General features: G+C 46.6%; 1 protein-coding gene across 1 annotated transcript in view; it reads right to left on the bottom strand.

Annotated features, from left to right (window-relative positions):
- Positions 1–13486, bottom strand: part of SRRM4 (serine/arginine repetitive matrix 4) — a 182469-nt gene that overhangs the window by 33073 nt on the left and 135910 nt on the right. The window contains exons 4-7 of the mRNA XM_003279964.4: positions 12416–12487; positions 9132–9158; positions 7294–7344; positions 3827–3925 (exon numbers count right to left, since the gene is read on the bottom strand). Coding sequence (XP_003280012.1) covers positions 3827–3925; positions 7294–7344; positions 9132–9158; positions 12416–12487 — 249 coding nt within the window. The remainder of the gene's footprint in view (positions 1–3826; positions 3926–7293; positions 7345–9131; positions 9159–12415; positions 12488–13486) is intronic.

Raw genomic sequence — 13486 nt, 5'->3', positions numbered from 1 at the left:
CAGCCATTCATCCATCCATCTACCTAACCAACAATCTATTCATCCATTCATCCACCTATCCGTCCGTCTATTCATTCCTTTATTTATTCATTCTCTTACTTGTTCATTTGACAAATACTACTTCATGTACCTAGAACTGCTTTGGGGTCTGAGGATGCAGCTTTAAAAACAGAAAAGGTCCCCATCCAGATTCAGTTATTCAGTTTAACGTCACTTGTGTGCCTCTCTGATTGTCTGTCATGTGACTATGTGTATGTCTGGGTGTGTCCATCTGTGTTTCCATGTGTTTGTCTATAAATGTAACTGTGTATAACTGTGTGTCTTTGTGTATGTGACTTCGCCATCTGTGAAATAAAGACATCCTGTTGACTGTCACCCAAAACTTTAGTGAAAAAAATGGCTGACAGAAATGACAGAGATGCCTTCTGCAAGTTTGTCACGTCTAGATCTGGCTGCTTGGTCTGCAGTAAAAACCAAAGGCATGTCTGACTTCTTAGAAAGGGCATACTCAGACTCTGCTTATCTCATTAGTTCTCTGAGCCACGGAAGTAATAAAAATAGCACATTATGGATTTGCAGGTATGTATAAACCTCTCTTGAAGCACTTTCACAGTTTTCCCTACAACTTGAAGACATAGACAGGGCAAGATATTACTTTCCTATTTTACAGATGAGGGAGCTGAAGCTCAGAGATATTAGGGATCTGCCTGAGGTCAAACAGCCTGAAAGTGGCAGAGCAAGTGCCAGGGCAGTTTTTTGCCCCTCTAGGAACTAGCGCCTGGGATTCGTGCCCTGGAGGGCCCCTGACTGCTCTGTGGCTTGGAAATCACATTTCTACTGAATGTGCAACCTGTGTGCCAGCTCTCAGTTTGCTTCCATTTCTGCTAGGAAGCTCCTCAGCTCAGTAGGCACTGGGAGCTCAGATGCCAACACCATCAGGAGGAGATGGGACAGCAGAGGAGGCCTGGGGTAGTGTTTGTGATGTTAGCCATTTATTTAACAGGTAAGTTGCTAGAGCCTTGTATGATTCTCTGGCCCAGGCCAGTAGGGCTTAGCTGCCGAGAGATAATTCAACCTGGGGTGTAGGTGAAGGGCTCAGGCTGAGTCACACCAACCTGTTGCCTATTCCAGCTCTGCCAGACATTTCCTAGCTATGTGACCTCGCTCAGATCCCTTTGCCCACCAAAAGGCAGTTGTCTCTGATCAGAGGTGTGGTTTAGCTCATTTGGCCAACGTCCTCCAGAAAAAGGCCACCAGGAGTCCACCTGGGGTTGAACAAACATTGTTGTCACTCCTTGATACCATAGGGAAGTTTCAGGCGTCTCTGTAAGAGGGTGTTAGAAAGAACCTATTATAGGCTTTGGGCTGGTGATAGGTGGTTTGGGGAGCATTTACAGATCTGGAGCTTTGTTCTGAATTGGATGCTGCCAGGAAGTGCGGGTAATTCTGACTGGGTGTCTTCATCAATCTTATCTAGAAAGAGGGAGGTCTAGACCGAGGCTAAGGCTGACTGCCGAGGAAGCAGCTGTCACTCATATTAGGCAGGGTAGAGAGATGCTTGGTCACTTTTGTGTTTTGCAGCGTTCTCATCTGGGCTCAGACTTGATTACAGAGGGAGCTTAGTTTTGTCTTGAGCAATCAGGGCTGCAGAGTGGCCTTGTTGGATGGTGATATTCTTGGAAATTATTGATGTTCAGCAGAAACACCAAGGCCTAATTGTGATAGTAGGTACCAGGGGCCTCTTCCTCAAATGCTTCCCACACATCACCTGGGGAGATTTAAAAATCTCACTGTTCTGATCTCATCTCATCTGGATTAAATCAGAACGTTTAGAGGGCGGGATCCAGGCACTGGCATCTTTTAAAACTTCCCAAGTGATTGAAAAAGGGCAGCAGAAGTAGAGAAGCACCAGCATAGCACGTGGTGTTATCGGAATAATGAGAGAGAAAATGTACTGAAAATCTTAGCACAGTGTCTGACACAGAGCAGGATTTGGGTAAATATTCCTCTCCTGCCTCCTCTTTCTCCTTCTCTCCCTTCTACCTTCTTCTTCTCCCTTTTTCTTTCTTCCTTTCCTTTTCTTTTTCTTTTTTTTTTTGAGACAGACTTTCACTTTTGTCACCCAGGCTGGGTGCAATGGTGCAATCTCGGCTCACTGCAACCTCCGTCTCCTGGGTTCAAGTGATTCTCCTGCCTCAGCCTCCCGAGTAGCTGGGATTACAGGCGCCCACCACCATACCTGGCTAATTTTTGTATTTTTAATAGAGACGAGGTTTCACTATGTTGGCCAGGGTGATCACTAACTCCTGACCTCAGGTGATCTGCCCACCTCGGCCCCCCAAAGTGCTGGGATTACAGGCGTGAGCCATTGCACCCAGCCCCTCCTCCCTTTTCCTATAGACATTCTGCTTTATTTGGGAAAAGTGGGGCCAGGGCAATGAAATTTTAAAATCTACCCTGGTGATGTGAACAGAGAGTCAAGTGTGAGATGCATTTGAGAAAGAAAAAAGCAGCCCCTCACATCTGGAAGCTGGAGGTCTCAGTGTCCCCATTGAACATCGACAATTCCAAACACCAACAAAGCCCCAGTTCTTATTCTTGCTCTTCTCCTTCCCTTCCTCCTTCTTCTCATCAACAAGATGCCTTCTCAGGTTGGGACAACCAATGTATTAGCATAGAGAGAGTCCAGGTTAGGAGAAAACTGACTTGAAAAGGCATTAGAGTGAACTTTCTACTTTGCACTGTTTGGTTTTACATAGTTTGCTTAGCTTCTCTGTGTTTAGAGTGGTCCCTTAGTGAGAGTGTGAAGTCTAGAGCCACGTTCCCTGATTTCAATCCTAACTGTCACTTAGTTGCTAAGAGACTAGCAAATTCCTTAACCCCGCCATGCCTCAGTTTTCTCATATTTAAAATGGGGATAACAATAATGCCCACTTCTTATGGTTGTAGAGAGGATCCTGCAAGTGGATGTACAAAGAGCAGCTAGGGCTGGGCGCGGTGGCTCACGCCTGTCATTCTAACACTTTGGGAGGCCGAGATGGTTAGATCACTTGAGGTCAGGAGTTTGAGACTAGCCTGGCCAACATGGTGAAACCTTTTCTCTACTACAAATACAGAAATTAGCCAGGTGTGGTGGCGGGCGCCTGTAGTCCCAGCTACTCCGGAGGCTGAGGCAGGAGAATCGCTTGAACCCAGGAGGTGGAGGTTGCAGTGAGCCAAGATCGCCCCACTGCACTCCAGACTGGGCTATAGGGTGAGACTCTGTCTCAAAAAAAAAACAAACAAAAAAAAGAAAAAGCAGCTAGTGTGGTGTTGTTATTCCTAAAAGTGATGGCAGCAAGACCTTTTGGTCTCCAGCCCTTTCTCTTGTTTTTGTTTTTGTTTTGAGATGGAGTCTTGCTCTGTTGCCCAGGCTGGAGTGCAATGGAGTGATCTCGGCTCACTGCAACCACCATCTCCCGGGTTTAAGCGATTCTCCTGCCTCAGCCTCCAGAGTAGCTGGAATTAAAGGCGTCCACCACCACGCCCAGCTAATTTTTTGTATTTTTAGTAGAGACAGGGTTTCACCATATTGGCCAGGCTGTTCTTGAACTACTGATCTTGTAATTTGCCCATCTCGGGCTCCCAAAGTGCTAGGATTACTGGCGTGAGCCAGCACACCCGGCCTCTCCAGCCCTTTCTCTGTAGGGAAGTGGTGCCAGCTGCCGAGTGTGAGGAAGGGGGCCAAACCCTGTGCTGGAAGTGTGGAGGCGAAGCTAGTGTTAACAGTGTCTTAGCCTGGGCTCGGCTGTGGCTGACAGAAGAGGATCCTGGGGCGAGGGGTTACCTGCTCTCACAGCTTGAGGGGCGGGACTCCGAGCTCTGGGACCGCGAGGGGCAGCGGTGATGGCGGTGGCGGTGAGACTTTCGGGGCCGGCTTCGAGATCTTGGGGGGATGAGAAGGAACGAGTCAGAGGAGAGGAGAGAGAGAGTAAAAAAGGGAGAGAGAGAGATTTGATCTTGTGACACCCGTTTTTGCTTTGCACTCGTCACCATCCCTCCTAAAGTTCTCCATCTCCCTCAACTCCATGCGTTAGTTCAGCTTCCTGCCTGGGTATTGGGTGGAGGGTTCCATAACCAATGGTACTGAACACGGGTGAGCAGAAAGGGGTCCTCTGGAGGGAGTGTGGATGACTCAGGGCCCTCCCCGCTCCCCAGATGACACCCTAGGCAAAGTCACTTCCCCATGTCTCCTCTGCATCACTCAAGGCAGGCGCCTCAATGTCACAGAGCTTCAGGGGCCATTCAGGGAGCGTAAATATGTGAATCAGCCAAGCACTAACACAATATCCACCGGAGGCCCGAGTTAAAACAGAAGGAGCTGCTTTGCCTGCAGAATATTTGTGTGGTGATCCTCTAATTTTTCAAGTGAGTGTGGAAATACAGATTTTTAGGTAAAATATTCTTATTTTAAATGGAAGCTCATTTTTTTAAAAGGCACCTTTTTGGGCAAATGAAACACATTTGCGGAGTAAATTAGGCCTGCGGGCTGCCAATTTACAACCTCAGACCTGGAAAATTAAGTCCAGGTTCTTAGCATGGAGTCAAAAGCCTTTCAGGATGGGCTACAAACCTCATTAAAAACAAAAATTAGAACAACACCAATTACTACCACTACCACTAACAATGGTGTTACTACAGGTTACTTCAGCAACTTCTAAGTAGTAATAATTCAGAAATAGTAGTGGCAGCGGCAGTGGTAATTGAGGATATATAAACGATGCCAATGGTTTGGGCCAAACGAGAAAGTCAGTGGGAGTTAGAGATGATTCTGTTGGGAGGTAACTTGGTTATCTCAACAAAGGACTCAGGGATTCTTCTAATGTAATCATCAGACCATATCCCTTCCCTGCTTAAAACTTTCCCATTGCTGTCATATCAAGTCCAAACTCTGATCCTGAACCTCAGGCAGCTTCAGGAGCTAGCCCTTGCCTAGTTCTCTGGCCTTCTAGTTGCTTGTCTTCTTCTGCCCTGGCCTGGTGGGCTAAAGCAGCTCTGAACTGTATGTATGCTGGCTCACACATTTCCCAGTTCATGGTGTCTTAGGGATGATGATGATAACAATGGTGATGATGACAGGTAACCCACGTCTAACGCATACTTCATGCCAGGCACTGTATTCTATGCATTTTTCTTAAAGGGATTCATCTCTTCTTCATAACAACCTATGAAGCAGGTTCTCTTATTATTCCCATCTTACAGATGAAGAAACTGAAGCACAGAGAGTTTAAACCACCTGCTTAACTTGCAGCCTAGAATGGTTACTTCCCATCCTCACCTGCAGCTTAGACGCTGCCTCCAGCGGGAGACCACCAAGCCGTTTTCCCAGTGACTGTGTTCCCACAATGCCCAGGGTTTCGTCTGCTGTGCTGTGACCAGCCCTACGTCTGGCTCCTGTGAGCTCTTCAAGGCCAGGACAGTGTCTGGTTCATCTCTGTCCGTGGGCCCAGCACAAGACCAGTCACGTATTAGGGCCTTATTAAGGGATGTTGAATGAAAGGAGGCTAACTCACTCCAGCAGCCACTTGCCTGGAAGCAGCCCTGACCGTGGACTTGGTAAGAAGCCATCGTTTCTCTTGAATCCTCAAGATTCCTAGCCTTATTCTTCTTGCTTTTTTCTCTTTTGCCTCTTGTCTTTTGGCTTGCACAAGCTTTCTGATGCCCTGCTAGTAACTTCTGGGGCTCATCCAGCTCTTGCTACCGGGGAGGGTGGCCACCTTGCTGCCCTTACGCAGGCAGTCCTTATCTCAGTGATGGTCCTTCCTAGCACTGTTGAGGTCTGGGCCTACCCCCTGACTCTGTGGCTGCCTACCCTGGGGCCCCACTGGTCAAGTGACCCCGAGATTGCTGAGAACGTGTACTCTATCTGTGCTTGGTGCGAAAGCACATTCAATACATGTGGCTAATAATTGTCTCTTGACTTGAGCTGAACAAATTCGATGATAAGGAGGTTCTTCCCTCAGCTAACTCAAGGCTCTACTGTTTTCTTCTGGAGCATTCCCCAGGCCTCTGTGGTGGTGGCTGAAATGCCCTCCTTCGTCCTGACCTTGGGTGAAAAGGCTGTTTGGGGCAGCAAAGCTGGGCACCCTCCCTCTGCATCCCTGCCTCCTCTTTTTCCTCCCTGGCAGTCAACTACCTTTCATCTTATTGTCTTTGATCCTCTCTTTAGAAGCTTCTTGGCAGGAGATAAAATATTAGTTGATTGGAAAACACAGGCACTAACATTTGCAGGATATGAAGTAGGTAGGTTGTAACCAAATTTACTTTTAATTTGGCTGGGAACTGAACTCCACAGGCAGCAGTGGCTGATTTGAATTTCTACTGCCAGCTATAAACTGTGAAACAGCTGGGGCCCCAAGACTGGAGCTAGGAGCTTCACAGACATCTCCACACTGTAAATCCAACAGTCAGAACATGAATTCATACACATGCTCACACACGTGCACCCATGTGATCACACCCCCATGACCACCCATGCACAGGTAAGAACCACCATACAACCCCTGTGCACAAATATACACAGGTACTTACACAGTGCACACACAGAGTGCATAGAATTTAGTGTGCCCTATGTATACCATTCACGTTCATGCTCACATAAGCACAGACACACAAATGCATTGGTGTAGGCACAAATATAGACCACACAATGTTCCCATATTGTATACGTTTGTACACACAGTGTACAAAAATGTAAAAATGGACAGACATCTACACGGTGCACACTAGATATATACATACTACGTATAAATATACACACAATGTACGCACAAGGTATACTCACAAAGGACACGCCAGGCACACATATGCACACTTTCATGCAACATAAACAAGCGTGCATACACATACACATCACATGCACACAACCCGGTGCACTCATACATACTTAAACCTACAACACACGCAGTTATGCCTTTCTGTCCCCTCCTCTCCCCTTCCTTCCTTCCTTCCTTCCTGCCTTCCTGCCTTCCTGCCTTCCTGCCTTCCTGCCTTCCTGTCTGCCTGCCTTCCTGCCTTCCTGCCTTCCTGTCTGCCTGCCTGCCTGCCTGCCTGCCTGCCTGCCTGCCTGCCTGCCTCCTCCTTCCTTCCTTCCTTCCTTCCTTCCTTCCTTCCTTCCTTCCTTCCTTCCTCTCACCCGCTCACCTTCTCCTCCCTTTCCCTGTTTATTTGGCAACTCTAAGACTGTGGCTTTTAAGAAGCCAGATGCCCCAACTCCTCAAACTGATGAGTACATTCCAGGTAGTATCTACTTACTGTTTCTTGTGCCTCTTCTCATCTCTTCTTTTGCTTTTTGGGCTAGAGGAGCTAAACGAGAAATGGTCAATTAATTGAAAGACGCAAAATTCTAGTTAAAGATAAACAAGTAGTTAAAATGCTTAACACACAGTGTGAGATCCAGGCTGTTTTGGAATGGACACCGATCATTGCCTCAGACTGGAAAATTCACTGCCAACATTTTCATGTAGCAAGTTCGGCTAGGGATACCAACGCACACCCATATGTTGAGAATGGAGTGTGGAGGATGCCAAGTTCAGCTTTGCTAAGTTAATAATAATGGCAGCAGTAAAGGTAGTAATAACAATGTCTGCCATTTTTTGAGGCTTTAATTACAGGCTATGCATTCTGTTGAATACTTTCTGTCAACAACTTCATTTTATTCTCTCCACAACCTGTGGGTGGAGGCACAATTTAACAAGTGCTCATTCTAAGCTGAACCTCAGATGGGCAAAGAAACTTGGTTAGGATTGCACAGGTGAGCTAGGATGTGGCCATGGATCCAAGACCATGGATCCCCAGAGTCCATGCTCTTGACGGCTGTTCAATCAATTTATAAGAGAAGTGAATGGAATATCCAGGAATATATTTGAGTTCTCATGAAACTTAGTAGATTCTGAAATGGTCTGCCCATTCATATTCAAGTATCCGGGTTTAAATTATTTTTTGAGTCATAGGGCTGGGGTCTGAGTACAATGGATAAGAATGACTTGGGGTCTCAGTGTAATCAAATAGAGATCAGGGAGGATAAACACACTATTTGGTAGTTTAAGCTAGACTGGTTGCAGAGGGTCACCAAGAACCTGTTACTGACCTAGGACCTGGGAAGGGGAAATTTTATTTCATCTAACTATCTTATACCTTGAAGCTAGCCACAGGATCTATCTTCATGTTGAGACTCACCCCAGGCAGTGGGAGAGCCAAGCATCTTACTGACAGATCCAAATTCAACTGGACCCAAGATCCGCCTCTGCTTCTTAGCTGCTGTGTGACATCAGGGTAGTTACCCGTCCCTCTAAAATCTGGTTTCTTCAACCGTGAAATGGGGCCATTACTCGAGCTGTAGAGCTGAGTGGACAGATGACATTGGCAACAAATATCTATTTATTAAGTGAATAAATGACAGGGCTTTGTATTTTGCAAATTGCTCTAGATGTGGTTATTGTTATTTAAGAAGCCATCATCACTCTCCTTATCCTCTGTCTACAGATTTGGGTTTGAATTTCGGCTCTGATACCTTCTGGTTCTATCTGTGGGCATTCCTGTTACATTCTACCTTAGTCTCAGTTTCCTCATCTGTAAAATGGGAACAATAAACATATCCACTGTGCAACGTTGTGGTAGGGATTAATGAGAATTAAATACATCTACACATGGAAGAGACTTAGCTCAGGATCCAGTTTGGAGTGAGGACCCCATGAGTAATAACTATTTGTGTTCACCCGATGTGTCCAGTATACGAGGACTTGGCCCTGTTCCTTGGCCAGATCTGGGAAGGTTTTGGGGGCATGACAGGACTGATGTTTCCCTATGTGCCCCAGTTCAAGATTCCAACCAGTGGCAGGGGTAACGAGGCATTCTGGGGTTGAGACATCATAGGGCTGGTCCAAGAGCAACCACCTGGCCTGATGGAAGCTGGCTTGGAATGCTCAGAAAAAAACAGCCCAGACCTTCATTTTGGAGGAAACTGAGGCCCAGAAAGACGAAGGGGTCATGCCTAAGAGCACAGATGGAAACGAAGGGCTGACCTAGAAGCTGCCCAAAGCTGGCTGAGAAAGCAGAAAACTGAACAGGCAGTCAGAGAACAAGAGTCTTACCTGTGTCTTCTCTTCTTGGAGAATGACCTGAAAAGAAAGAAAGAAAAAAAATGAAAAAAAGAATGAAAGAAAAAAGGCAGAGAGGGAGAGAGAGAGAGATGGGGAGAGGGAGAGAAGGAGAGAAAGGAGGAAGGAAGAAAGGGAGGGAGGGAGAAGGAAGGGAGGGAGGCGAGAAAGTAAATATAGGTGAGTTTGAAAGTTTTTTTTTTTTTTCCTGGTATGAAGGTTATCAGTGTGTTTGTGATCACACTACAGGGGGTCAGGACACCTAACTAATCCTCTTCCTCTCTTAGATTTCAGGGACTATGAAAATTGTATGGGAGATACTGGTTTGATTCGGAATTTCCAGATCAAAGCCTACCAGTGCTTCAATGCTCCCCCAAAACTGTCAGTAAATCTGTCCTGGATGAGGCTGGATAAGGAAAATGTAAGAGAGAGTCTTCTGCCTTTCCTGCCTTTCCCCTCCTCCATTCTCCAACTCATCTTCTGTCTCCCTTGCTGTGCATTCCCTCTCCTCCTCATCCTCATTATCGCTGCCATCATTAGGAGACAGCCAGCTTCCACATGTGGAACTCTTACTGTGTGCCAGCTTCTGTACTTAGCACCTGTCACACACAGTCTCATTCAATCTTCCCCAAGCCCTGTGGAGTACTATTAACAACCATTTTACAAAGACACTGAAGATCAGAGAAGTTGATTAAGTTGCTCAGAGTCAAACAGCATCACCCATGTAGCTTCTTCTCATTCTTCAGTGCTCCAGTTGGAGGCCATCTTCTCCTTGTAACATTTTCTGAGTCCCTCAGGCTGGTTGGGTGCCTCCCGTCTACTCCCCCAAGCTCTGGGTGAGCCTCTGAGCTTATCATCATCAGGGTACAGACTTCTCCATATTAGAATGACCCATTTTCCCCACTAGAATATGAGAAATTGGAGGGCAGGGACTGGGTTTTGGTTTCTTTTCTGGGACTCAGAATCCTCATTCATGATACATAATGGGTGTTCAATAAATAGATGTGAAAAATAATTTTTTTTAAATTTTAGTTTTTATTCTAAATTCTGGGGTACATATGCAGGATGTGCTGGTTTGTTACGTGTAAATGTGCGCCATGGTGGTTTGCTGCACCTATCAACCCATCACCTAGGTATTAAGCGCAGCATGCATTAGCTAGAAAAATGAACATTTTTTAAAAACTCAGAATCCTCCTAACTGAGGAGAGACAAGAAAAAATCTCAGTGCTTTCGCCACCCCTAGGTCCCATCTCCAAGAGTGTCAGCTATCATTAACCAAACATTTCAAGAGCCCGGAGAGGCTGGACCAGGAGTAGGATGGTGCTCAGGAGGTCAGGGTTTGGGAAGGAACAGCGACAGAGTTTCCCCTCCTAATCATCTCCTTCATATGAACCCCCTACTCTGTAAAGCTCTAAGACCTGGGCTGACCAGGTAGGAAAAGCCTGTTTCTGACTGTCTGTCAGTGTCTTTCTCATGAGAAGGAACCTGTGAGTGAGAAGCCACCTGGCTTCCAGAGCCCAAATATGGGAAAGTTGTTCCTCCTTCCCCCAGCGAACCCCCAAATTGGAAGGAGCTGCTCAGCAAAGGAAGGTGATAAGGTGGCCGTCTAGAATCATAAGCGTGGGCCATTGCCTCTACAAAGGACTCCATGTTGGGAAAGATTTCTGACACCAAATTAACAACGTTTCACTAATTAGTCTGCCCATCCCTTGTAGTAACACAAACTCAGAAAACATCAGTCAGGAGGTCTGGGCAGGTGGTTGACATAACCAGTGAGAGCAAACTGAGTTTGAGGCCATTCTAGCAACCAGCACTGAGATGTGGTCATATCCCTGGATTGGGAAAAGCCACACTGGTGCAACTTTGAACTGGACTTGAGATGCAGGGGAAACCCCAAACAACCTCTTACCTCTCATTCATTCTGTTGTTAATTGCACAAGTAATCTACAATTGATGTAGGAAAATTGGATGATACGGATACGCAAAAATAAAATATAAATCACTCTTTTCCCATTATCCGCAGCTCACTACAGCAAATAACTTGTATAGGGAGCTTCAAACTTCCTGCCTCCAGGGGCCAAGCAGGCTTTGTAAGTGGGTAGAGCAGGCTGGACAGGTCCTAAGGCCAACTGGAGCACAAGTACCCACTCTGTCTAAATGCACGGCAACTCCTCAGCTCCAGGGGATGGCTGCTCGTGGGAAAATAGGCCCAGAGAAGACAGACCTTCTGACTCTACAAAGGAACTAGAAAACTGAATTTCTGTATTGCAGAATCTTCCAATAATAAAATGTTGGTTTGGGCCATAAACCACAAACCTGAGCCCTCTGTTGTATATCCTTTGTTTGTTTGTTTGTTTGTTTGTTTTTTAGACAGAGTCTCACTCTGTCGCCAGGCTGGAGTGCAGTGGAGCGATCTCGGCTCACTGCAAACTCTGACTCCCCGGTTCAAGTGATTCTCCTGCCTCAGCCTCCCGAATAGCTGGGATTACAGGCACGTGCCACCACACCTGGCTAATTTTTGTATTTTTAGTAGAGACTGGGTTTCACCACGTTGGCCAGGATGGTCTCAACCTCGTGATCTGCCCGCCTCGGTCTCCCAAAGTGCCGGGACTACAGTATCCTTTAGTCTTTTCCTTCCCCTGTAAACATACACGTGTGTGTGTGTGTGTGTGTGTGTGTGTGTGTGTGCACACGCACAGTGAACACCAGGAACATGGGCCCAGTTCATAATGTGCTGTAACTACCATCCCTGCATCCCCACACACCAGCATGGGCAATCTCAGCACAGCCATGTTTTTCAACCTGATCCCATTCTCTAGCATGCGATGGACTGACAAGAGGGGCCTTTCCTTGGGAATTTGGAATAAAGAACAAGACAGCGAGATTCAGTGTCTCCTTGTAACTTGGCCTGCAACATGGAGAGATGGGACAGGGTGCAGCCATGTCCCTCATGGGGACCAGGAGACAGCGGGCACTTCAGGTCCCAAGTGGGTCCTATCAGCTTTCCACTCCTTGTTCTAGCCCTTTGCTCAGGCCTGGCTGATCCCTGAGTCACTGCTGCTTCTTTATAATCAAGTCCTCCTCTGGCCTCAGTTAGCATGTGTGGACCTCTAGTCTTCGCAGCCACAGTCTCAGCTTATACAAGACACAAATACATAAAAAGACATAATTATTTTACATAAATGACATGATATGCTTCCAGATGACCTTTTGGTGCCATCAACTGTCCTCCCCACTCCACCTGGGGAGGTCTTGTTTGCAGAGAAAAAGGACAATACCTGCGTCGCTTATGTTTCTTGGAACTTTTCTTCTTCTTTTTCTTGACAGGCGATGGGCTATAGGATGAGGACCTGCCAGGGCCGAGGAGACACACTTCAGAAGGAGGCTCTTAAAGGCCGAGGCTGGTTTCAAAAAGAACCTTCCCCAGTCCCTATGTAGGGTTTTAGCTCTTTCAGGAACACACATCAAGGATAATATCCACGCTGATATTAGCTTGCATTTGTAAGCAATTTTTAATTGCTCACAAATTTAATTTTCCTTTTTATTTGATTTGAATTTTTAACAAGTTAATGCAAACCATTACCTTGTGTTTTGTAAACATTATCTTATTCAATCCTTCCACACACTTCTTAGGTAGGTACAATTGCTACCCTCCCTTTTCAGACAAAGAAAATGAAGTTCAGAGAGGTGAAGTGACTGGTCCAAAGACACACAGCTAGGAAATAGATGAGCTGGGATCCCAGTGGTTTTTGCTCTCAGTCACCATAGCACCTCATAGCTGCCTGCCCGGGCAAGCTGGAAAGGCTTCCTTCTGCCTGCTGTTCTCCCTTCAAGCTGTAACCCTCCTCTCAAAGTCTCAGGGTTTCTCCTTTGCCCCATCCTTTTTCTCCCTGGGAAGACTGAGCCCCTGAAGGATATCTTGCCAGGCTGCGGCTGCATGGATAGTGCCATCAAAGTGTTACCTGAGAAACAGAGCTACTCTAAGTCCATGGTGATGACTCAAGACTGAGGCTCAGGTGACCTAAGTTCCAATCTTGGCTCTACTACCAACTCACAGAGCCACCTTGGGCATGTCAAGGCTCATCTCTCTAAGTCTCTTATTTCCCCGCTGACAAAAGACCAGGGTTGAAACAGATGAGAGGTTACAAATTCTATGCCAACAGGGCCCTCTCAGGTAACACGAATGGATGAAGCAGGCTGGGTGGAAGACAGTAGGGAGTAGTGGGGACTGTGGGGAACCAGAGAGGTTCTGGCTGGAAGGGGGGGTCTTCTTCTCAGATTAGCCAAAGATCCTGTGTAGGAATGCAGGTCTGGGCTTCTACAGCATCTGCCTTTTCTGAAGGAGCCTC

Source organism: Nomascus leucogenys, chromosome 10 (genome assembly GCF_006542625.1).
Source record: "Nomascus leucogenys isolate Asia chromosome 10, Asia_NLE_v1, whole genome shotgun sequence".
In the NCBI taxonomy this organism is placed as follows: Eukaryota; Metazoa; Chordata; class Mammalia; order Primates; family Hylobatidae; genus Nomascus; species Nomascus leucogenys.
The sequence above is the reverse complement of the archived record's forward strand: the minus strand, read 5'-3'. Positions and strand labels throughout refer to the sequence as shown.